A 25,379-nucleotide genomic window follows, 5' to 3' on the forward strand; every position below is an offset into this window, starting at 1 on the left:
CATATAAGACCACTTGATCATCAGTGAATGAGCAGTTCGAACCGCCAGTCAGACATGGCATACTGGGTGTTACTCGCTGCTATAGTGAGTATTTGTTTGGTTAGCCAGATGGTAAATGGAGAAACCGCTGTTGTGTGCCTCTTGCATCCACGTGGAATAGAATTCAAATTAGTGGGTAAGTTTTACTTGGGCGGAAATCTTTTTTTTTTCAGAAAAAAACATAAAGGCGCAGCTACAAAAGCGATTCTCGACGTTTCGAGGTAGTCGATGTCTTTTTCAGGGGAAGAAACAACTTACGTAAGACAGAATAAAATGTAACACAAGAGCGTGACTATTTGCATATTGGAATAACAGTGAAAATTTACAGACAAATAGCTAAAAATAAAAATAAGGTTCAGATGAAAAGTATGACTAGGTAGCAAGTGAAATGTGTAATGGGATTATTGTAGGGGATACTGACAAAATGAACAATAAACTAATAATAATAATAATAATAATAATAATAATGATGTATCTTTTGATTTTTAACGTAGCTTCAAAAAAAAAAAACCAAAAAAAAAATACCAGTCATATCGCTATGATGTCTGCAGTGTGACAGTCACAAAACAATGTCACATAAATCCGCTCGACACAGGCAACATATAGTGTATCATGCAAGTGTACCAATGTGTTGCTACAATGTATTACAAAATCCTGAAAAAATAAAATGGACTGCATTGAATTTCTTTTCGGTTCTTGAAACGTTTTAAGTTATGTCTCAAATCCAGTACAGTAAATTCTATGTTAACATAATTTGATTTACCCGGATACCTTCAGTATTGTATAGGCTAATCTGTATTGTCACGCACGGGATGCAGCATGGAGAGGATCGTCAATTCGAAAAATCGGTTGTCGTTTTTCATATTTATCAAGCTGGAACATTGGTGTTGGAATATAACTAGACCCGCAAGAAGGTTGGCAAAGGCGAACAGCAAAGTGAAGTTCCGTACTTTTGAAAAAAGAGTCCATCCTGAACTGTTGGTGAAAGTGTCAAACTTATGGAGGATCGGTGCAAAACCTATGTCGATTTCACTGTTGGTGGTCTCGGTATCTTCCCAGTTTAATATCAAACGAGCACCACTGCAGAACGTATCTAGTCATGCTTTTAAGCCAATTGGTGTAACCTCCACCGGCGTAGTAAAATCCGCAAACAAGAGGAATATATATATATATATATATATATATATATATATATATATATATATATATATATATATATATATATATATAGATAATGTGCCCGGTGGTGGTCAACAGGAGTAATGTTCATCTTGTACACGAAGGTGCTCAGTTGCTGTAACGTTATGATCCACAGAAACATGTTTGATTGAAGCTTCACAGCGTCGCTGCTTGGTATGTCTGCATGTGAAATTATGTCCCGATAATCTTCGATATCACCAACGCGCCTTTACGAAACCTAAATCCAGGGACTTATGCTCGTTGATGAACATACACAGCAGCCTCAGCAGCAATAACCGCGCGCGCAGCTGCATCCTGCATGGCCCGTGGAGGAATCTTAATATGTAATTGTGCTGCTGATGCTCGAAGCTAACTTAGTCTGGCGCATGCCTTTGTCATGCCACTTGGTTTTCTTATTTCCACTCCCTCAAGAGAAGTTCTTAAGCTGCTTCAGTCAGCAACCCTCTATGTAAAGGAGAAATACTGTCGAAGTGCTTTTTCGAAAACTATATTTTTGTTGTATTCTTACTTTACCAGGATCAGAAGCCGCAGTCACTTCATTCCTTGGTATTATTTCATCTACTTCATCGTATTTTTCCTCAACGACAATCGTTGTTTTTCCTTGACGACAGTTTACACGCTCTTGCTGGTAAGTGTTCGGCGCCGCTCGCGATAATACTTCGCAATAGATCCGCATGGTCGGCAAAGATCATAACGCGAGCAAATGTGAATTAAAATATTCATAATGACAAATTCTACCGCGGAGTTTACGTTTTCCATGGCATGCATATTTGCATTGATTGCGTTCCAATATCATTAAAATTTCTATATACAAACAACGTTATTTAATTGGTTGATTTATTCCAGTCGCCTTCGTTTGACCTCCTTATTTGCATATAGTTGTATGTGAATGAGGAGGTCGCAAAATCTATATCATAATTTAGAATATCACGGAGTCCAGCAAACGACATACAATATGTTTGTGCCATAGTAAAATGAATTTGTAAATAAACAGGGATGTTCTTTCCTAGATCATAAGATCCCCATGCAAGCCTAGATAGAATTTCTCTCAGGTTGGTCTCGGCACCAGTGAACTCATCCAATCCATCAGCAAGTATTACCATCAACTCGAATACGACCGACCAGACTTCGCACATTTATATCCAACAATATCAAATGTCTTAGAGTGCTTTTCTATATCAGCTATGATTTTGCTTTATTCGACAACGAAATGGCTTAAATTCTCTCTCTCTCTCTCTCTCTCTCTCTCTCTCTATATATATATATATATATATATATATATATATATATATATATAGATAGATAGATAGATAGATAGATAGAATAGATAGATAGGTAGATAGATATATAGATATATGACTGTGATTATTAAAGACAATGTGCTCTCACATAAGGAATCTTTCCTCGCTAGGTTTGTGATTATCAGCAGTATTTCAATGAGATTAATAGGCACTCTTCTGTCTTTAACTTTTGTACAATAATTCTTATAGTCAACAGATATGTTTTAGTCAGTCTTTATTACGGTGGTTTAAATTTGCAAATCCAAATGAGCCCCCACCCCCACCCCCCGCCAGCAAACGACATTCTACAATGCTCGGATGCTGTTTTGAACCAAGCTATATCACAATGAAGTATGCGTGGCTCATAGTAAAAATTCACACTGACAGTATATTATCAGATATATTTTTTCATTTTCGCATCCAAACCAGCGTGAGCTCGGCTTATCTTCAGCTGTGAAGAAGAATATCATTTTCCTTGAGTGTTATACGAACCTGAAATGTCTCCATGGGAGTATAACATGCTAACCGACTAGCTCACCAAGAACACTTAACAAATTAAAGGAAAGAACTCATATATAAACTTAACACCGCTGGCGAAAAAGAGTGTTATGCACCCTCCCTATTTGTTTCTGTAACAAAGAATCAATATAAAGATTTTCATTCCATTATTTTCGATAGTGTACATATCTCGTTTTATCGCATACGTCGTCCTACACGAGTATCGCAGCTGGCATCTTGGTATTGTAATACTATGTCTCAAAATTATTAATTAGAATTTTACCAACAATAATATGGGACGTTTTCACGTCAACTGTGACCAGTCTCTTGTGTAAGTGATGGAATGTTTGGTTCCTCTTTGAGAATTATAGACATTGAGAATTCTTCATTTCTTGTCTGATACAAGAGACATACTGCAAGCTGATAATCGCAGAACGAAGATAACAGTGATACAACCAGGTCACAGCGGCTGCATTGCTCTGATTGGGGCACCTCATGGAAACTTGGGAATTACAATTGCCTATGCACGTGTGTGTAAAATAATCCGTAATGGGAAATAATCGTGGAACTTAAATGAATAGGAACCGTGATCAGCTAGATAATACCATGCCCGGTTTAATTTGCTATTTGGCACAACCTGATATTCACTGAAGGGGTTCATATAAAGAAAGAACACAAAACATTTAGCGAAACTGTTCAGACTTGACACCAAATGTATTCATATAGAGAAAGATCTGGGCATGCACATCTAATTCAGCACATTGCGCATAGTTAGCAAAGTGTAAAGGGAAGGATCATAGATGGCCCAGAAAATGACAGATTTCATGCGAAGAATAATCATGCAATTAGAAGTGAAATAATGTATATAGGTAAACATGTACAGCCTCATTTCATTTTTAGAACAACGCCAATTCACCACGAGCCGAGAATTAATAAAAAGAAAGGTACCAAATCAGGAAGTAGAAAGACAATGGCATGAACAATTTTCATATAGTGACATGACTTTGCATGGAGAAACATTTCATCCTAAAGAAACAAAATTTATAGAGATCTATGTTAAAGTGATACAAGTTTTTTTGTTTTTTTTATGAAAAGAAATGCGTTATATTTACTCCTACTCCTAAGGGAATAAATAAAATTACGGATGGTTATTGAAGAATTGAGTCGTAATTGAAATTAAGCGAAACAGTTTACACAAGCCATGACGAGGGGAAAAAATGAAAGACGTTTTGTTTGAAAAAAGACTGAATGACAATCTACCGGAAAATACAACGTCTTAGAAGATTATGTGTAAACCTCAAAACAAATCTATACAAGATAATGACGAAGCATTAAAAAAAGTATCAAAGGTGACAGACAATCACTTAAATCTATCACAAGAGCAAACAAAGGTAGAACTGTTACAATTATGGACAGCAATGTTTAAAGTGACCAACTATTGCGATTATAGAAAGCTCTTTCAGGAAATGGGTGGGCAATCCGATTCGGACACTCACAGTGCAATATTTATTTAACTTATTTTAACAATTATACCAGTTACCTCTTTTACCGAAAATCCACACAATTAATACAATTGTAGAAGCAACTGAGGAGTTAGATACAGAACATTCAACCCAAGCACAGATAATAAATGTCTGATATAAGTAACGAATGTGTCACTTGTGAGAAGAGTCTTCACAGTCCAAGAAAACGGGTGAATTTGCACCAACACTGTGCTGATTTTCTTAGATTTAAGTACTTCTCCATAGCTGCAACAGGACACAACATGTTGTTTCTAAATATGTGAATGCACATGCCCTGACCAAATAAATTAGATTTTGAGGCACGTAAGGTCACTTTGTAGGGTGTGATTTGTCCTGAGCAAATTGAAAGTAATTCATGTGAAACATTATTGTTATAGCCACCAAACTTCATACTGTAAACTCTCCACAGTCCATAACACCAAGAATGCCATGAAACAAGCACTATACATTAAAGAACATTTTTAAGTCGTGAAGAAAAAACCCACCATGGTTCAATAAGTCACAAATTTTTAATAAAATGGCAAACGTTATGGAAAACATTTTGTAGACTCAGTACCATTTTGCAAGCGTCTAATCCCTTTCAGTATGAAATCCAAACGTTGCATTAGTAATGTAACTTTGGAACGTCCTTGTTAATAACATTAACAGTAGCCATGTGATCACAGTAGATGAACACCCTTTGGCATGGCCACAGAGGCCGCACTTTGGCCGCATGCCTGTACCATAAAGTTAAAAAAGGCCATAGAAGTTTTCTCGCCTTCTTTAAAGAATTAATGGGGCAAGTACCTTGAGAGCATATATTGTTATAGTAACTACCAAAAGCTTTGTCCGTAGCTTCAGTAACTAAGTGCATATCTGTTGCAGCAGTAACAATATCATTTAAGAAGAAAGAAACCAAATTCCACTGTGATAACTCTTCAGCCACATGTCAATAAAAAGTCTACATTCTGATGGCTTTTTATGTGATGATGGAGTTTCTACGGCTGTAGCTGAATAGAAAAGAAAATATGAAACGAATAAACGGTCTAGACGGGAAACACGTGAAGAAAAATTGAAATGAACCAAAAGACTAAGAAGCTGCCTCTTTGTGATGGACTGATTGTGCAAAAGAGAATATAATATATCACGAACGCAGTCCACTTGCATTTCTTCCATCTTTACTGAAACTTCGATGATCCCCAGCAAGTCTAGACACGCTGTGGGGCAAGTATTTTAAGAGGAGCTATTGGAATATGATAAATATTCAATATATGTGTTTGCCAATCCATGGTACGATTAAAGTCAAAATCTGGCTAGTCCACAGCCAAAAAGTCATCTAAAAAGTGTAGAATATTTCCAATGTGAAATTTCTGCTTTCCTATCCAAGAGAAAGCTGTAGTTGACTAATCAAAGATCGTTGGACTCGATTTGCTCCCAAACACCAGCCTGTGTGTTGTTCTATTTAATACCATGGAGGGACCAAAGAGACCGATAAATCGGTATAATTTTAAAGGAGTTACATATATCATAAAGAAGTTATTGACAAAAATATAATACTGATACTTTTCCGGGAAAATTTATTTTGTAAAGACAATTAATGAACAGCTCTTATATGCTGTGTCATCTGAGTCAATAAATCAAAGACAAAGTTTAACTTTTGTTGGCTTAGACAAGAATATTAAAAAATTACCCTCTGAATTGTTGTATATGTACAAATTTGTATACTTCAGAGGTTTACGATAAGTATGTATCAATTTACAGAATTACTTTGTGTTCAGAATGAAAAGGAATATTCAAAAATTCAACCAGGTGCTTTATAAGTAACCATCGAATATCACATCCCTTTTGTGTGTGTTAGTGTATATATATATATATATATATATATATATATATATATATATATATATATATATATATATATATACACTAACACACAGTATAGAGTTTTAAGTGTCTAAGATTAATATAGTCCATTATGTTACCTGCTTATTAACTGCCTCTAGGCAATTTTTAATTCTGCTTAGTTATTGTCTTCTGTTATTGATGCATGCATTTTCTGACGTTGTAAAATTGTTTATAAGATATAGGGAGATATGATAAGGATTATCATCCTTTATTTTGCATAATTTGGGGTATCATTGTCTCCTTCAGATGAACCAGGAATCGATGTTGTTGGTTTTCATTACAGCATCAATGAAAATCTGCAGGGTAGTTCAGGTTCCAAGAATAATTATGATGTACATAAAAAGTCTGGTAAGCAAACCCATCTGTGAAACGTCATCAAATATAAAAATACCATTATATATATATATATATATATATATATATATATATATATATATATATATATATATATATATATATATATATATATGTGTGTGTGTGTGTGTGTGTGTGTGTGTGTGTGTGTGTGATGGTCTTATTATGTAACGAATCTTCTTGAGGTCCAAAATCTACAGCAGTAATGTCGAGCATTCACAAACATGGATCTTTGATGATAATAAGTGCAGGCAATATTTAAAGTGAAATGAATCTTTGACAAAAGGCATTGACATAGTATGTGAATTATGTTTGGGATTTTTGCAAGCACTTTTGGTCGATCGAAAGAGAGAACGTCTGTATGTGCGTGTATGTGTCCGATATAGATAAATGCAGCAATAACATAAAAGGTAGACTTTTAAAACTAATCGTATTTGTCTAGTCATCCTAAACATGAACAGTGTAAGAAAGCATAACTTTTACGGGACAAAAATGCAAAGGAAATGAGAAAGAGAGAGAGAGAGAGAGAGAGAGAGAGAATACTTCCGAATTCAGAATATATATTGAAATGATGAACACTGCAAAATTTACTTTATTTATTGTGTCATCCTTTCAATGATTTAAATGAACAATGCAAGAAAACAATATAATACCGAAAAGACAAAATGATTCAATGAGAGGAAGAAAAAAAAATACCTTTTTATACCATTGTTCCACGAAATCAATCCAGAAATATAACAAATTTTGTCGTCAGTTTGATATATTTATGCAATATTTCGCAAGTATAAAGTCAGCAAAACTAATTCTAACACGATATAATATATTCCAGATAAAAGCAGGTAATTGTTCCAAGTAATTTAGGTTGGAATGTTTTGCATGTTCAAATCAGGTTTCATTCAGCAGATGAAAGTATGGCACTTACCTTTCAGCAGTGGAATGTTTTCATGAAGCATTCAAGTTTCCAGGTCAAAATGTCCAAAACTATACGGCGTGAATTTCCGTCTAATAAAACCCTTAGCTATATATCTAGATGTTTTCACTTCCTGCCCTGCCATCGGCATGATACAGATTGTGTGGCAAAATATTGTAAAATAGTCTTGTCATAAAGGTATCACAGCGCTGTCAAATATACTCGTATAAACGATGTGTTAACGAGAGACTGGAGTAGTCGGAAATGATCGGTTACATTTATTCCGATGATGCAGCATTTTAAAAAATAGAATCCTGTGTATGTATGTATGTATGTATGTATGTATGTAAAACCTGTAAATCACATAGGTACAATGCTTATTACTTTCTGAGCCTTATTTCCTTACCAGCTGATGGATTATGGCATCATATAAACACTAATATCGATGTGAGTCCTGGAGATATGGTCAACTACTATCTGTACATCTCCAAGAATGGAGTCGCACATGTGGTCACAGGCCAGCATTGGACAGCAACTGGTACTGCTTACAGTATAATAATAATAATAATAATAATAATAATAATAATAATGACATAAGAGGAAGATTGCTAGTGAAAACGTTTGCTAATCAAATTAGGCTTGTCACTAAGTATTCAGATACAAACATTAGTTCCTGGTTACGTTGACGTACACATCATTAATTATCTTAGAATGAAAGGGGGGAAAAATCTGACGCAGATCATCTGCTGGATTTATTGTTTATAGCAATATTCGCAAGAGTCCCTATTCATTTATATTTCAATATTCTCAATAAACATTTTTTTTTAAAAATGTATTTATCTCATATTGATCTTATTAGAGTCCCTCATTCATTGAACTTTAAATATTAATATTGGTAAAACAATTATTTATCTTGTATTGATCTTGTTATAAACATAAAGATGACAGTTATTTAGCATTAAATGTTCTTGTCACAAAGTCGGGTGTTCAAGTGGCAATGCTTCTGGATCATCCGGGTCTGGATCTTCCTCAAGTGGTACAAGTTCTTCCTCCTCTTCACTAACGTCCCAAGAGCCATCGCACATCTGGGCTGCTTCTGGCACTGGATCACTGCAACCTGCGCCAAGTTCTTCTGGTGGTCTTCGGCTTGTCTTCCAAGATGACTTCTCCAATGGTCTGGATTTGTCCAAGTGGAAACATGAAGTCTCTGCATTCGGTGGAGGGGTAAATGCACAAAAGCTTTGTATTGCAATATTTTGTTATGAAATTTCAATAAGGAATGTACAAGTTTAAAAATGATACTCAGACTTATGACTCTGCTATTCATTAATGTTTGTATAGGTATAATTCCAACATTATATTTGTATTGGACTTTCCTGAAAATTGCTATGATATAATAATGATTACAAATTATCTTAAATTTCCTTTAACTGATTTCAAGTTTTCTTATGGGTTTTGGGTTTATTGGTTTTACCTGCGATCTGCCCCGAGAATTTCTTCTCGCCAGGCATAATTTTAAACATCTACCTGTTAAATGAAACTTACCTTTGGAAAGATTCCAACAGTTTCGCGCTAATCCTCTGCCTTAATCTCTTTTTTCATTCCCCTGCATAATGATTTGAATTTCTTGCTGTGTTTGTCTTTGTTGTCGGTAGAATAATTAATCTTGTCATGAAATGTTAACCTCAGAAGTGTTTTTATTCATTTAAGCAGAGAAAACAAAGCAGCTTAGCATAAATTTGGTTTTTGAGTCATTCATTGTAGATGTTTTCTTTGTTGAACTTACATACAAATGAGCTCAGCTTTTAATTTTTTGCTTTTTTGAAAACATAGTAATATTATTATTTGGAGATATATTTTCTGCACAGAATTGGGAATTCCAAATCTATTCACCGGACCGGAAGAATAGCTTCGTTCGAGATGGCATTCTGTACCTTAAACCGGTGAGTTTTACAAAGCCTCCTTAAGAGACATCCCATTCCATTTGAGAACATACGTTAGTTGAGAACAGTATTTCAAAAGACAAAATGACCAAGATAGATTTCATGTGATATTTATTAAGTGACATTTTGTTTTCTTTAAAATGCGTCAGAATATGTTCCATATTTATTAGAGTTTATAAACAAATACTATTAGACAGTGTAAAGAAAATACAAATCAACCTTGTAAAACAAACATGTATTAAAAACAATTTTTCTTCATGTCAAGCTAACGAATATTGCCTCTCATTTGAGAAAGAAAGTATGCATAGAACAGAAAAAGAAAATGTATCCAACTATTTGCTGAACAAATGAATGCATTTTACTTGAACGGTGTAATGTTCGATGTAGTTTTATAAAGCGATGCACATACGATATCCTAAAAACATTGATATGTTGGTAAGATAATTGGATGTTTTTCAGTCTACATATAGTCTTCCCATCACCATTTCCACCGTTAAACGGCACCCTTTATGGACTGGCCACATAATTTTGGTCCCCACAGAGCTATTCTAATGCTAATTAAACCTTTTCAGAATGGTCCTTGTATAAAACGGCAAAGATATTCAGTACAAACGATGGTCGGTTTAATGAAGTTGCACTGTAGTTCATTTCTATCAATTCTTTACTTAAAGACTCCCACTGCAGACACATTTGGCGAAAGTTTTCTTCATAGCGGATTTCTTGATGTTACTGGTAAGTGTTATAAAAAAAACAGGAAACTGAAAATTTAATATCAAATTACCATGATCAGTATGTTACAAAAACATACAGTGCACTTTTTAACCAGTTTTCCTTAGGCGGTATTTAACATTACAAAGGTTGATAATAATTCTGTCGATGACTATAATCACTGCTTTATTGTGAAATTTTCTGTTAACATAATTATGCTTGTCATTGTCTTTGAGCTTTGAGGATGGAAATTATAGCATCACATGGGTAAAGAACAGCAATTTTCAAAAGTAACTAACTTTTCTTTATTTGTAATCGTCAAATTCTTTTGCAGAGTGCAGTCTTAGTGAACGTTTCAAAACTGCTAGTGATATCCTATCCAAAATATAATATTCAACAAGTGATTAGACCATGGCAAAAATAAAAGTTTTAATTTAATTTTTAGCAAATACGTTTCGTATATAAGCTTTTCTTACGACGATCTTGAAAATAAAAGACTCACCGGGGTAAATTGCATCACACTATCATTCGCTATAGTTTTATTTGATTTTACTCGTAACGAACACATTTGTTTTGGAAACTTCAGAACAGTGGGGAATATGCACAAAAGCAGAATTCTTTGGTTGCCTAAGAAACGCCGCTGATTCCATGATTCCACCAATCATGTCTGCAAAACTAATAACCAAGTCCCGCTTTGCAATTAAATATGGCCGAGTTGAGGTAGTGGCCAAGATGCCGATAGGAGACTGGATCTGGCCAGGTAAATATAGAATACCATTATTCCATTGACTTTAAAATCGACTTTTGAATTAAATTATTACACATTAGGAACTCTGTTTAACAATGATATGTCCACATACTACTAATACTAATGTCCTTTCTCTCGATTTGAGAAACGAAAATTACAATGACATTCATGCTATTGCTAAGTTTATTTTGAATCCTTTCTTGAGGGGCCCCGGAGGCCGAGTAGAACTAAGGCACTCGCCTTCACATATCACTGACATGTCACCTTTGTCCGCGTGAGTTCGGGTCTCGGGCTCGGCCAACGTGGGTATGTGCGAAAACTTTCTAGTAGCTGCAAGATGCAAGGTTGTTTTTCTCGGGCTTTTCTCGAGTTCTTCCTTCGCCGGCTGCAATGACCGCCATGTATAACGTTGCTGAAAAATGGCATTAAAACCACAAAACACAAACACGCATCGTTGCTAGAAGGCGTAGTCGTAAATAATATTATCAGTTTTACAATTTTAAGTCAAATACTTTACTTTGGGAGGGATAAAAAAAGGGCAATTGAAATGCACGTATCGCATTATAGACATGTTACACACACACACACACACACACACACACACATATATATATATATATATATATATATATATATATATATATATATATATATATATATATATATCCCTTTCACGGTCTCATTTCACAATTTATTTTATATTCATTATTTTCCCTTGTTTTTGTGTATAATGATATTTTACGAGTTTAAGCAACCATTTATGTGGTCTTTTTCTCGATGAAGCAATATTTCAATACAAATTAAAGCAAACCTTTTATGATGAATGGTGATGATTTATGTTATTTCATTTCGATGTAATTCTGATTTACATGTATAGTTATTTAGACAGCTTGTATGTTTCGTTTTATTTAATATCATGTATGAATACAGCTATTGATGAAATATGTATGTGCTATTAACAGCCTGTGCATAAATTTCAGCAATATGGTTAATGCCATCCGATGAACAGTATGGTGGCTGGCCTCGCTCAGGAGAAATTGATCTCGTGGAAACCAGATGTACGTTCATTCTTTTAATTATTGAAAATAACATAGATGCGCACGGCACTGAGAATGTAAGCTTGTCGATCTGTCTTATGGTTTTTAACTGCCGTGGAATTATTTGTTGTAAAATAAAATTGATTCACATTCGTAACCTTGGAAATGTGAAACATTCCTTGATAATAAGATAGAGAAATAGAAAAGCATATAAATGTATTTAACCAAACCCAGTAATTGATCAATATCATGTAACCGGTGAGACCTTGATCTGTTAGCAGCACAATGTAAAACACATTGTTAATACTTTATAACCTGTATACATACAAACCTATAATCATATATCTTATTTAATATTTAGAAAGATAGCTGAGCTCACACTATACTTTTTCGGATAATTCATTTACATGCACTTTTATACAAAAGTTTAATTTAGGACTAATCAGATACAATGTATATATTTATATCCAGCACATCTAAGAGATTATATTAAATAAAGGTATACGTTTTTGTTATAGACAATTGATCTCTGTTCGGATCTGTATTCGTGTCAAATGGTCCATACCTTATAGTGCAACAAAAATATTGTTGCTTGTATATAATTTATACCTTTTCTTTTTCGAGATGAATTTGTGCAAAAATCCAAATGTTTGTCGTCCCGTGATTTTAAGTTTCTGTAGTGCGGTTTCAGCATAAGAATGAAAGGCCTTTGTTAGGAGCCGAGCAAGATACCGTGCAAAAATGTGTCTTATTGTGATCTTGAGATCATCAAATTGTTTAAGTAGGATGGTTGAAATTAAGCTGAATGTGCAAAACCTCTGACGTGCTGCCCTACACAAGAGCTAAAATTTATATCCATGAGTTTTTTTTACAAATTCGATTTACTTTTGCAAACTGAATTTAAACCACATTAATACAATATAGCTCTCATATCGCATTTTTTTTTTTAAATTCGAGCTCAAACTTCGGCATCTAGTTAATAGAAAATGGAGGCTAGACGAGTCACTTCCCAAACCTTAGTGCTATCCCAGACATCTCATTAGTTTAGCTAATATATTGCGTTAGTCCAGAATCAGGCACCCATTATTCTATGTCCTATGATAGGATGTTTCGAAATAACAGCTTATTAGGATGATGGGAAACAGCGAGGGGGAGGGGGGCCAAAACCCCTCCCCCTTCAATTCGGGACTTGGAAAATGTTGATTTTTTTTGTAACCAAAAGCCAATCAGTGCCTTATATGTAAGACAACAATTAAATATAATTAATTAGCAAAAGGAGATGATCACGCCCAGATGAACGATGTTTGATATACTATTTCACGGATAATTATTACATTTATTGTTATAATTGTTAATTTGTAATCAATCACCACCACCACCATCCCGTGAGTTAAGCTGAATGTGCAAACTCAGGGTGTAAAATGAACACCCTATAGTGTTGGGGGGGGGGGACAAGGGAAATTTCACTTCTCAGCCGACAGCAGCTGTTCCCCCAATTATAATATTTTTTTTTATGCAAACTTCGACAAATTATTTGTCGTGTGGATTCGAACCCGAAAAGAGTTTTCACTTGGCGACCACGGGCCGCTGCTCAAACCTCTAGATTATCAAACCAGTTGTAAGAAATATAGTTTGGAACTAATATATAAAGATACCCACGGTGTCAATAGCACATCAGGCATGTTTTAAACGTGATTAAGATATAAATGTGATTTATTAGTATAGCTCTGAAGATGCTGTGATTTATCTATGATTTATCAATACATCTGCGATTTATCAATATAATCGGACTACATTGCTCAATCACGACTGTTTACACACACGTAACAGGCATATGTGACCTCGCTGTGTATAATTGCCGCTATTTAAAAAGTTATACCAATCTGATTCAATATAGACAAGACAAATTATTGATTTTTTTTCTCCGTCTGTAGCGTTACCGTGCGATCAAATATATGTACACCGCTTACAAAATGTGTTAGTTTAGAGTGTTTGAACTGAATAAGTCACTGGAAATTCCCATGTTGTTATTGAAATTTGTCGTAGACAGGGGCTCCGGTGGACGGTTGTTAAAATACGGTACATTAATATATATACTGAAATCTTACCGCTTCGATAGTGCTGAAAATATTTTGATCGTGTTTAATTTAAGTTTTATTTTTGTTTTAAACTTACGTGGGTAATTTTATTTGATAGCATTTACTCTGTACTGAATTTGGATGAATATAAAAATATTTTCCATCAGCCGATATTGATGCAAATATTTTTTTCGTCTGTCTGTTTAAAATTATCTATCATCTATGATTTCCTTGTCGGCAGAAAATCTATGATTTTTATTGAGATAATCTTTGGCGTCTTTTATTCTAGCCTCGTCGTATTCATGGCGACTTTTATTATAGTATCGTTTTAGCGTTCTATGCCCCCCCCCCCCCACATTGACATTAAATTCGGACATTCTCCTCACGCTCACGCCGCATTACCGCATGGTTTTGGCCCTAAACTTCCTCGTCGAACACTCGCTAAATGAGATGCACAATACTCATTATAACAATATTTTCCACATGGGTTTTCAATCCAATCATAAGCCAGTTACAAGTAGATTTTACTAGTGACATTATTATATAAAAAAATCTTTGATACCATTCAGTTAGAGAAAAAGTTGCCCAAATTATATAATGGGTTTGTGGACTGTAGCAAAACAATTGTAAGAAGAGCATTATAATCTTACCGGTGTTAGACGAGCCCTTGCAAGGTCAAAAGCTGACTTAGAAAATTTGCGGAATCTGATTAAATTGTTAGAAACAAAGAGAGAAGAGTTTGCAAGATTATCTGTCATTAAACCATCCGCGGAAAGGTTTGATTTGGATAGAGTAGACGATAAGAAAAAACACCCACCGTTTGCTTTCCAATTTTACGAATATATCAGAATGGCCAAGGAGGAGTTTAAGTTTGGTCAAATTTCCGGATAGATCACGACAATATTTTCATTGATGCTACAGTGAACGGCCAACGCGGGGGGTGGGGTGGGGGTGATTATTGATCGTTTAGCTGATGATAAAAAGTATTTATTTAGAATTAAATTTATTGTTGAGCAGAATGGCCAGAATGACCTAACATGGATTATCCGGAATAAACTTGACCCTGTTCAATAATCAGGAACACGTGGCCTGCATATTGCCGTTGCTGATTTTAAAAATATTCCGCACCGAGATTGCTGACGGGCAATGACAGGACATATTATGAAAAATCATAAGTTTACCCATTTTATCGTTTAGACGAGCCCGATATTAATGCTCTTCAACCGATTCGAACTGGCATCTTAACTGTGTTGTTCACCCAGTCACAGAACATTTTATGAACGCCCCACGAGGAAATGGACTGACAGAATCACGAATAAAAAATATAAAATAATGGGCAGCGCGTGTTAACGACAATGAAGCCCGCATGGAATAATACATCGCAGTATTGGAAAAGCGATTAAAGTTATCCATACTTGTAAAAACAATAACCGAGGAGCCTTTGTACGATTTCAGCAGCTATCGTAGTAAAGGCGCCCCGATAGTGTTAGTCGACCACAACGCTCATAAGTGAAAGACGAGAGTAACAAATTTGCGCCGAGAAAAACTACTAGCTTATACCACGGTAATATTTTGTGGAAATTTATTTAAGAGTTTAACGTTGTTTTTCTGAAGGGCATTATGTAAGCTGTGTGAGTCGGCCACTGACAGTTTATACCACGATAAACTCAGAAAATAAACTCAGAAAAAAACAACGTTAAACTCTTATAATTTAAATTTCAATCATTCGTTATGTGTTTTTGTTTGCATCATTAAAATCAGAAATCTTAATTGAGCGTAGTAATACATGTTTGGGGTGTTCTGTTACGTAGCTATTTATATCACTTGGGATTGTCCTGCTTGATCGTAATAACGTCATCATAATACCAGTCCTTCAACCAATGGAAGCAAAATTTATTCAATTATTTTTTTTAAATTGTTAGAATCTTTTGTTCCTTTAATGTTTACTTCGTGTCTGCCTTCACTGGCAGTGTTTATCTTATGCTGTACACATGACTCTATTTATAGAAGTGGGTATTCTTAGAAAAGTAGTTCTCCTTACAGTTCATACAGAAATAAACGCAATTCATTTTGATCACGTGGTAACATTCTGACCAATGGAAATGTTACTTTCCTTTACCAGCTACTGATATTGCACTTATAATATTAACAAAAACGATCCTGTGTCGGTCTGGCTGTTTCAGAGTTATTCAGAATCGGAAGCCCGATCCTCTGGATCCCGGTTTGATCAATTTGTACTACCGTCGGGTCAACTTGATCGCGAAGAATCTCACCATTATAAGATAAAACAAGTACCGCTAAAAATATATCATCTTCCGTTCACAAATTGACATAGATGAATTGCTGAATAATTGTTTTACAATCTCATCTGTGATTGCTCGTGTCGCCGGACAAAAATTCATGGAGTCCAACACTGTGGAGACTTCTCGATGATATATCGCGGTCGTGTATTAAATTAGGACACGGCGACCTTTGGAACACAAAATATATTCCCGTTCATGTAATTTCAGTTGATATGGTGGCCTGTGAAACTGCTTGTTTTCTTGAAGCGGGTGAATGTGAACCGTATTTCTTACGATTTGGTCATCCAACACATGAAACAACCAGATTTGCAATAAATGGTTCGTGGCAGCAGTAGATCTAACTCGATTTGCCGAGATTGAATCATTTGAGTTCCCAGCAATCATTCATCTGGATATTGTTGCTTGGCTTGGTTGTCATTTTAATAACCAGATACGGGAAAAAAGACACTTAGACTGCTGTGCAAAAAATAAACGTGGTTGGGTTCCATCAGTGTCATTGAGATATATGCTTGATTCTGAGATACCCACATCGCTGACAGGGAGCACGAGGATAATTTCATATAGGCCACAAAAAAGGTCTGGCTGCCAGAGGATTATCGCCAAATTTACCCAGGGAGCCTCATCTGATAACAAGCGCCGCTGTAAAAGGTTAATCTTAGACCAAGCATAACTTGACTTTATAATCGCAGATATGCCAGAGAAAGGCGTATTAGCGTCCGGGAAGTGTGCAAATTTACCAGATGGAACCACGATCGGTACCACTGTGTGCTACTACGGCGGTAATTCACCCTAGTTTACTCATCTCAGATCCTCTATGATTGCATATGCATCAATAAACATGTTATCGATGATTAACCGATTTCCAAATGACGCCGTTAGTCAGCACGGACTCAGTTTATATAAGTAAATCAAAAACAGATCTTATAAAAGATCTTCCGATTATACACACTGACAACACCGACTCAACTCGCTGGGTCATTGGAGAATACACAATGAATATTTACATAATTATTCTAAAATTGCAGATTATAAACCTCACCGTGTGTATTACCGCAACGATAAATTATCACAACCGTCATCGGTACCATGATCCCAGTTCACGACATAAAATGGTGTATCTTAGTGGTCCTGGCGGTTCTGGTAAAAGAACGCGTGCGTTAGAATTATTTAGAAATTTTGATATGATAGTGCTAACTCCAGCTCACCGGCTTACCAGGGAGATGAGACAACGATGTTAGCACAATTACTTATCACAGCTTCTTTCGATGGCAGGGAGATGCGTGGACATAAAACTTGAATGGGTGAGAAACATATTCCTAAAATCATCATTTGGAACTAATACGTAATGTGTCCAAGCAAACATCAACAGCGTTTCTCTGTTGTCTGTCGACGAAATCTAGGGCCATTATCATGTGCGGCGATCAAGGACAATCTCCTTCGATTAAAGGAGAACCTCCATTCAACTGGCTAAAAGAAATACGTCGATTATTACAAGGAAATGTAGATAGATCACTGGGCCAGCGATGAATCATTACGAGAGCTAAAAGCGTTAATTAGACTTCAGCCTAACACGATTTAATGCTTGATAATGCGTAGTACAATTCCAGAAACGGCGATCAGTGACTTCTGTAACTTATGGTGCCCTAATAATCTGATAGTATTACCACCGGTAAATAAACGCTGAGAGATATCAGCTGCTTCATTGATGAATTCGGGGAAATTATTGCCCGCTCGTCTTCCACCAATCAAAATTTCTAGTCGAGCATCATCAGCAAGGACGTTATTGGGACAACGTATATCGTAAATCACCGGCAAAGTTTGTTATTTACGACCATGATCGTGAGTGTCAAGGCTACTTTCGGCTGCTTCTTCGAGTAAGTTGTCGTGCGGATCTGGTTGTGGCTCCAGAGAAGGTTGGTGTTTCCTTGACCCAGCTTTTCTCTCTCTTTTTTCAGATCTAGTTTCTACGTCTGACTTTCTTCTGCTGACTTTTCAAGTTGACGCTTCATGTCTTCGTTTTCTTCACTTCCCTGTTTTACTATTGCAGCATATTCATCCACTGCTTGGATAAAGAGCTTAAGATTTTTTTTTTGTTATCGTTAGATCTGACTGTCTTGATATTACTGGCAACTCGATATACGGGTGTCACGTTTGCTCAGCCCCAGTTCGTAAGTCGTGTATAAACAAAGATATTATTACAAGCCATGGTTTGATGTCTGAAAATTACTGCAGGCTATATGTAATCTCTTCCGCAAGGTTACTGTGACCAGAGAGAAGATCCGGCATCTTGAATCGCAGAATAACTCATTACTACAACAATGATAAAATTACACGTCACCGATCAGTGGATAGACAAGATTTCAGTACATATATAGTAATGTACCATATTTTTTTACCTACTAAACGACCCACCGGAACAACTTGCGGAAAATTGTCTAGGAAAATTCCAATAAAATTCCCCAGTGGCGCATATCTGGTTCAATGACCTCTCGCGGGTAAATATAACACGTTATTAGCAGCGTAGTGTTATAGTCCAACACAAACAGATGTACTGATAAAGGTCATGCTGTATTTAAAAAACACTAAAAAATCACAGTGGTATTGAACAGATGTATTTGAATAACATTGATATCTTAATTATTTCAAATTACGTTTAAAACATGCATTTTGTGTTATTGACACAGTGGGTATCTTTATACATTACTTCCAAAATATATTTCTTACAACTGACTCGATAGCCATAAGTTAGAGTAGCGGCACGTGGTCACCAAGTGGAAACTCTGTTCGGGCTCGAATCCACGCGATGGACAATTTGTCGGAATTTAAAAAAAAAAAATATTATAATTGTTGGGACAGCTGCGATCGGCTGAGAAGATGTTGCAAAGAACATAACTTTTTTGACCCAGGTGAAATTTGCCTGGTCCCCCCCCCCAATAGGGTGTTCGTTTTACACCCCGGGTTCACTTAGGGGTGGTGGTGATTGGTTACAAATTAACAATTATAACAATAAATATAACATTTACCCGTGAAATAATATATGAAACATCATTCAGCTGGGCCTGGTCATCTCTTTTTGCTAATCAATTATTTGGCGCCAACCAGGCTTTGGATTGGCTTTTGGCAACAAAGAAATCAACAAAGCCCGGATTGTGTGTATGTATGTGTCACCCTCCCCCCCCCCAAAAAAAAAACAAAAAAAAAAAACGACTGCTGCCCCCCCCCCCCCAGCTGCTTGGGTAGATAATGAAATGTACTTACCATCATGAATATGTTCGACGACATATTCATGATGATGATTTTTAAATAATTATTTTTATATGTTCATATTAAAGTGTTATGGTGAGTTAAAATCGTTTCCTGTCTTTTTTCTTTTCGTTTTTATAAACTATTAACTATTGCTTTAAAAAAAAACAGGTAACAGAAACTATGGTGATATTGGTATCAAACGCATGATGTCCACTCTGCATTGGGGTACTCACTGGGACCAGGATCGGTGGCAACTAACCACTGCTCACAGGTATTTGTAATGTCGTTAACAACCATTTAGCGTACTTTTAAAATAACGTATCATCTGCATATTGACCATTTCGCGTACTATTATAAAAACGTATCATTTGCATACTTCTGAGAACCTTTTCAACTCAATACTTTATCTCCCTTTTTTTGTCAGTGATTCTGATTTTATGTACCACTTGGTACAATGACTGTTTCAGCGGTTCACCTTTATCCTACTGTTTGCGTATTGCTCCTATTGATTTGATTATCGAACTGTTTGCCTATTGCTCCTATTGATTTGATTATCGAACTGTTTGCCTATTGCTCCTATTGATTTGATTATCGAACTGTTTGCCTATTGCTCCTATTGATTTTATTATCGAACTGTTTGCCTATTGCTCCTATTGATTTGATTATCGAACTGTTTCGTCTTAATTTTTTGCCACTTGTATTCGTACTGTTTTGTCCTCAAATAATTTCTATGTTGCGATTGATGTTTAAAGAAATAAATGAAACATCCATTTCTAGTCACAAGGAATAAAAACTCAATTACATTAAGGTCTCAAAAATGATGTCAGAAACAATAGGGTGAACATTTGGTGGTTGGATCCATATGTGGGTAATGTACCATGTTTGACAAGAATAATTTTACTTCAGTTTTTATTTTAAACCATCTGATGATTATTTCTCTTGAATACATTTCCGTTTAGTCATGTACACACGGATGCTGTTAATATTTAAGACAATTCTTTATTATTAAAGGAAACTAATCAGGAGCCTCTATCAGCTGTCAGACTTAAAGCATTTTGAAACGTATATGCATCCAAATTTAAAATATAATAGCTTGCAGAGACTTTGAAAATATTTGTTTCATTTGATACATCTTTATTGCAGAGAAACAAGCTTCAGTGTTAATCCAGAGCATTCCTGTCGTGCATGATATTAATTCCAACTGTGATCAAATAACCAGTATAAAATAGCATGCCCTGTAATATATTCGATATTGCAGCTTTCAAATTGGGGATGATTGCATGATCGACTTTATTATTCAAGCAAGGCTTCAGATTGGGAAAATTGTACAGAATACTGGGTATTGGGGTTCCAATGAATAGGGAAGTATTCAGATGTATTTACTTGTAGTTTTTAGCTCTTTCATGTCTATATTACATTCATTGACTGTTCCCTTTTTAATATCATGCCTGAAGAGTCCTAACCAATGGATCCACATGGGGGGATGATTTTCACACGTATACCATGGACTGGGACAGTACCCATATTATGTAAGTAGAAATGAAATCTATCTGATAGTCTTTCTTCTCATATAGTACAAATATGATCTGGCCATTTAGAAGACATGTTAATCAACAAATATATCGCTTTAAGTCAAATAATAGATTTTCGATTAAAAGAAAATGTCATTTCTTTGCAAAACTGTCAATTATTCAGTTTTATTCAAATGAATTCTTATGATTAACTTTAGCAGGAAAGTGACTTGGAAATATATTATTGTGCAACCTCTTAAATTTGAATTGATTAGAAAAGCCCTCCCCACCTCTCCTAAAACGTGAATAATGATTGTCTTATAGTACTAATATTTGTACCCCTACGTCGTGGACCATGTTGAGGCTACGTCATCATAGCCAGTTTATCTTATCGTCTTACGGCCACGTTCATAATAGTTGAGAGAGAGAGAGAGAGAGAGAGAGAGAGAGAGAGAGAGAATAATGTACATCTGGTGTCATAAGAAAAGAGAGCAATGAGATATTCGTACCTGTATCAAAATAGTCCGAGGAATGTAGGCAGTATCACAATGTTGATAGGTTTCAGTACATCAACACGGAATCAATAAATTCAAAAAACAGAAACACAAATGTATATGTAAGTCATTATCTAGAAAGACACTCTAGCTATATCAAAATAAAAGTTGAGACAGAAACTTTAGAAGAAAGAGCAGAAATAATATGTGATATGAAAAATTAAGTATGTTTCAATATTATCCCCGACACTGTAAGCTTATTGAATGCTACTGCGTTACAGTCTCTCTGTAGATGGACAACCAGTTCTGACCGCTTCAACTCCATCAGAAGGTTACTACAAGAAAGGAGGCTTTAACACTGGTAATATATGGGCTACCGGAGGGAAAGATGCACCTTTCGATCAACATGTAAGAACCCTCTGATTGTTCTATTATCAATGAGTCCTTTACCACTCTTCCTGTTGCAATATCCTTTCCCCCCCAAGATTAAAAACAATTATAGTATTCTTACACAACATGTCTTTTGTTTGTACCACCCATTAAAAAAAACAGAAGGCATTAAGGATATAATTTTTTTTATATAACTTAGTCATTTCAGTCATTGAGTTATAGGTTCTAACTTAATTGTCACCATGGGTCCCAAACCCTTTCAACTTTTTGGCATTTCGAATCAAACAGGAGCTTCTTTACCAACATGGTCGCAATATTTGCTTGTGCCAGTCTCTTTTCAAGCAAAAGATGTAATTCACCAACTTTGATAATCTCAATAATTCTATACATTTGGAGTTACATCTCTTTGAACATATGCTTGCAAGACTTCCTCCTATTTATTTGTTTAAGAAATATTATAGCTAGACATTGCAAATATGGGATGCAGGCAACAGTTTCTAGTGAAATAGATCATTCTAGAAACCAGAAAAGGACAGCTAGTTTACATCAGAAACTTCCCTTTGCATTGAAATGCCAATAACTTGTTAGGGACACCTTGGCAACAATCAGGTTAGAATTATAAATTAATAAATGAAATGACTAAGTTTTGTTCATTTTTCAAAATATCTTTGATGCTTTTCATTTTTCAAATCAGTAGGGGGTACAAACAAATGGGAGGGTGTGCGAATACTATAGTATGGTGTAAATTTCTAACAGCCTGATATATATATATATATATATATATCAGCCCTTATATAAAAATGAAATTCTGGTAATTGTGTTATCAGTGGATGTGTCACAAGAAACAATGTAGTCTTCATTTTCACAAAGGTGTAATGTTTTTTTAAATTCTTATGTTGTAGCATAAATATACTCCGAACATTGCATATCAGAGTAGGAATTTAAGTAAATTTCTTTCTTTACAGTTTTATTTTCAAATGAACGTAGCAGTTGGTGGTACTAATGGCTTCTTCCCTGATGACATTCAAAACAGTGGTTACCAAAAACCATGGGCTAACAATGACCCCAAGGCTGCAGAAAATTTCTGGGCTGCAAAAGACCTGTGGTATCCAACTTGGAATGGTGACAGTTGTGCGATGAAAGTTAAATCTGTGAAAATCTGGCAAAAAGAATGATGTATTTGATGCACATGAAAAGTATTTTATCATTTGAAGAATTAAAATTTTATTCATTTTAGTTTTCTTCTATTTTTCTTTATAAATCATTATGCTGTCATAGAAACTACTAAGCATCTTGTGACCAATCTTATAATTGTCAATAGAGACATACTAAAACCTTCAAGAGGGTCATGCCATTTTCAATATTTACATTGTTACAATAGTTATTTTATATCATGAATTTTTTATGTTTGAGCTTCCTTTCATTATCATTATTTTTAAACTATAAAATGGAGATTATTTGCCTTTTATTATAGTAATAATCTGTGTTCTTCTTTTAACATTTTCGACTGCTCCAGTGGCCAAGTGGTTAGAGCATCCACCTAAGATGTGGGAGCTCACAGGTTCAAACCCTGGCTGAGTCACGCCAGAGACTGATAAAAATGGTATATGCAGCTGTCTCACTTGGTGCTCAGCATTAAGAGGTTAGTGTTAGGACTGGTCGGCCTGGTGTCAGGATAATGTGATAGGGTGGGACATGATGCTACATGTCTGCAGCATAATGCCCCAGAGCTAGACATCAATATAAACTATCACACTGCAGACATCTTAGCGATATGACTGAATTTTTTTAAAAACTATGTTAAAAAACCAAAACACACACACACCACACACATACACACGCTCTTTTAACATAGGCCACTGGCCCATAACATATACATATATAAAAGAAAATATGGTACAACGACGAAACGTAACATTCTAGGATTTAAAACACTAACTTTTATAGATTTGCAGGATAAAGAGAAAAATAAATGCACAATACTAATATTATTATTGATTCTTTGCTTAATGTAATAAAACCGTATTTGATTTGCATTACAATAAATGAACAAAGGTAAATAGAAATTTGTAAAAATTGTCATACATGGGACATTAATAGCACAGTGAAACTCATCTTCTATATCTGCACAAAAAGGGCAGTCTTGCAACATCAGAGATATATTTAAACCTACCTATATTTACCTTATATAAGAAGTTCTATTTTTAAACATCGATAGTAAGCAGACACTATGCAACGAGTTCAATCTCTATAGTATTGACAACCCAAATCGTTTATGATCTTATTATTAAATCATAATCTATCCATTGAATTAAACTCTTCCATTTCGTAGAAAATTATCTTTACATTATTTAAATGATGAAAAAGAATTCTCACAACACACCCCTTGATTAACCACACTTCTCCTATTCCATATGAAAACTAGCTTTAATCATGGGTACCAGTTGTTAAAACTGCCAAAAGATCAAGAAATTATTAAGAAATGGCATCCATGATCAAGAGATTGGACAATTTCACACTTCCTGTCAAATCACATTCTTGGCCATCACTGATTAAAGTGCGTCTTCCATTGAATCGATGAGGTAACACGGGATTGGAAAAGTCCATGGGTGGAAAAACTCTGTATTTGAACAGTTCCTGTGACGAATGTTTTCCACATCGATATGCTTTGTAAGAAATTCTGGCTTGCCCATCATGAATCAAGAATATTTACAGACCTATGGGTACTGTGAACACATATCAATATGCTTAATTTGTTCTCAAGATCTGCCTACACTGCACATATCGATATGCTTCAATTTGCCTACAATGTACTACAGCATATAGCGATCTAAGCTGTTGATGGTGGACAACTTAATTAGTTGTACAGAAACAAAATTTTAACAGCCAAATTAAAAGACTGCATAATACATTCCACGTTATGGTAGGCACATGTAAACATGGTGAAAAATTTGTTGATCAAGTGTTCTAAATGGATGTCAGATCATTTTAAGTTTAATGCTCTCAAATATGACAACTTACAATATTTCATCATATTCTTTGTGTCACACTAGTCATTCAGTAGATCTGGTTGCAAGGAGTCTTATAAAATGTATGTCATGATAGTCTTTGTCACACCACTGTCTGTCAGTGAATCTGAGTGAAAGGGACTATTTTATATAAAGTCCAAATATGTTTCACCATATTCTTTGTGTCACACTACTGTCAGTCAGTGAATCTGGGTGCTGGGTCAG

At 35.3% G+C, this 25,379-nt stretch overlaps 1 protein-coding gene across 1 annotated transcript; it reads left to right on the forward strand.

The window, feature by feature from the left end:
* Nucleotides 1-23,382, forward strand: LOC149803060 (beta-1,3-glucan-binding protein-like). Its single transcript, XM_089951334.1, has 12 exons — nt 1-175; nt 6,671-6,772; nt 8,098-8,226; nt 8,668-8,912; nt 9,557-9,631; nt 10,303-10,363; nt 10,926-11,099; nt 12,068-12,145; nt 19,920-20,022; nt 21,206-21,280; nt 22,038-22,164; nt 23,112-23,382. Exons 1-12 carry the CDS (start codon nt 28-30, stop codon nt 23,319-23,321), a joined length of 1,527 nt encoding a protein of 508 aa, XP_089807460.1. The 5' UTR covers nt 1-27; the 3' UTR covers nt 23,322-23,382.
* The last annotated feature ends 1,997 nt before the right edge of the window (nt 23,383-25,379 follow it).

This window comes from Sinohyriopsis cumingii, chromosome 3 (assembly GCF_028554795.1).
Source record: "Sinohyriopsis cumingii isolate HCF-2022 chromosome 3, ASM2855479v2, whole genome shotgun sequence".
Classification (NCBI taxonomy): domain Eukaryota; kingdom Metazoa; phylum Mollusca; class Bivalvia; order Unionida; family Unionidae; genus Sinohyriopsis; species Sinohyriopsis cumingii.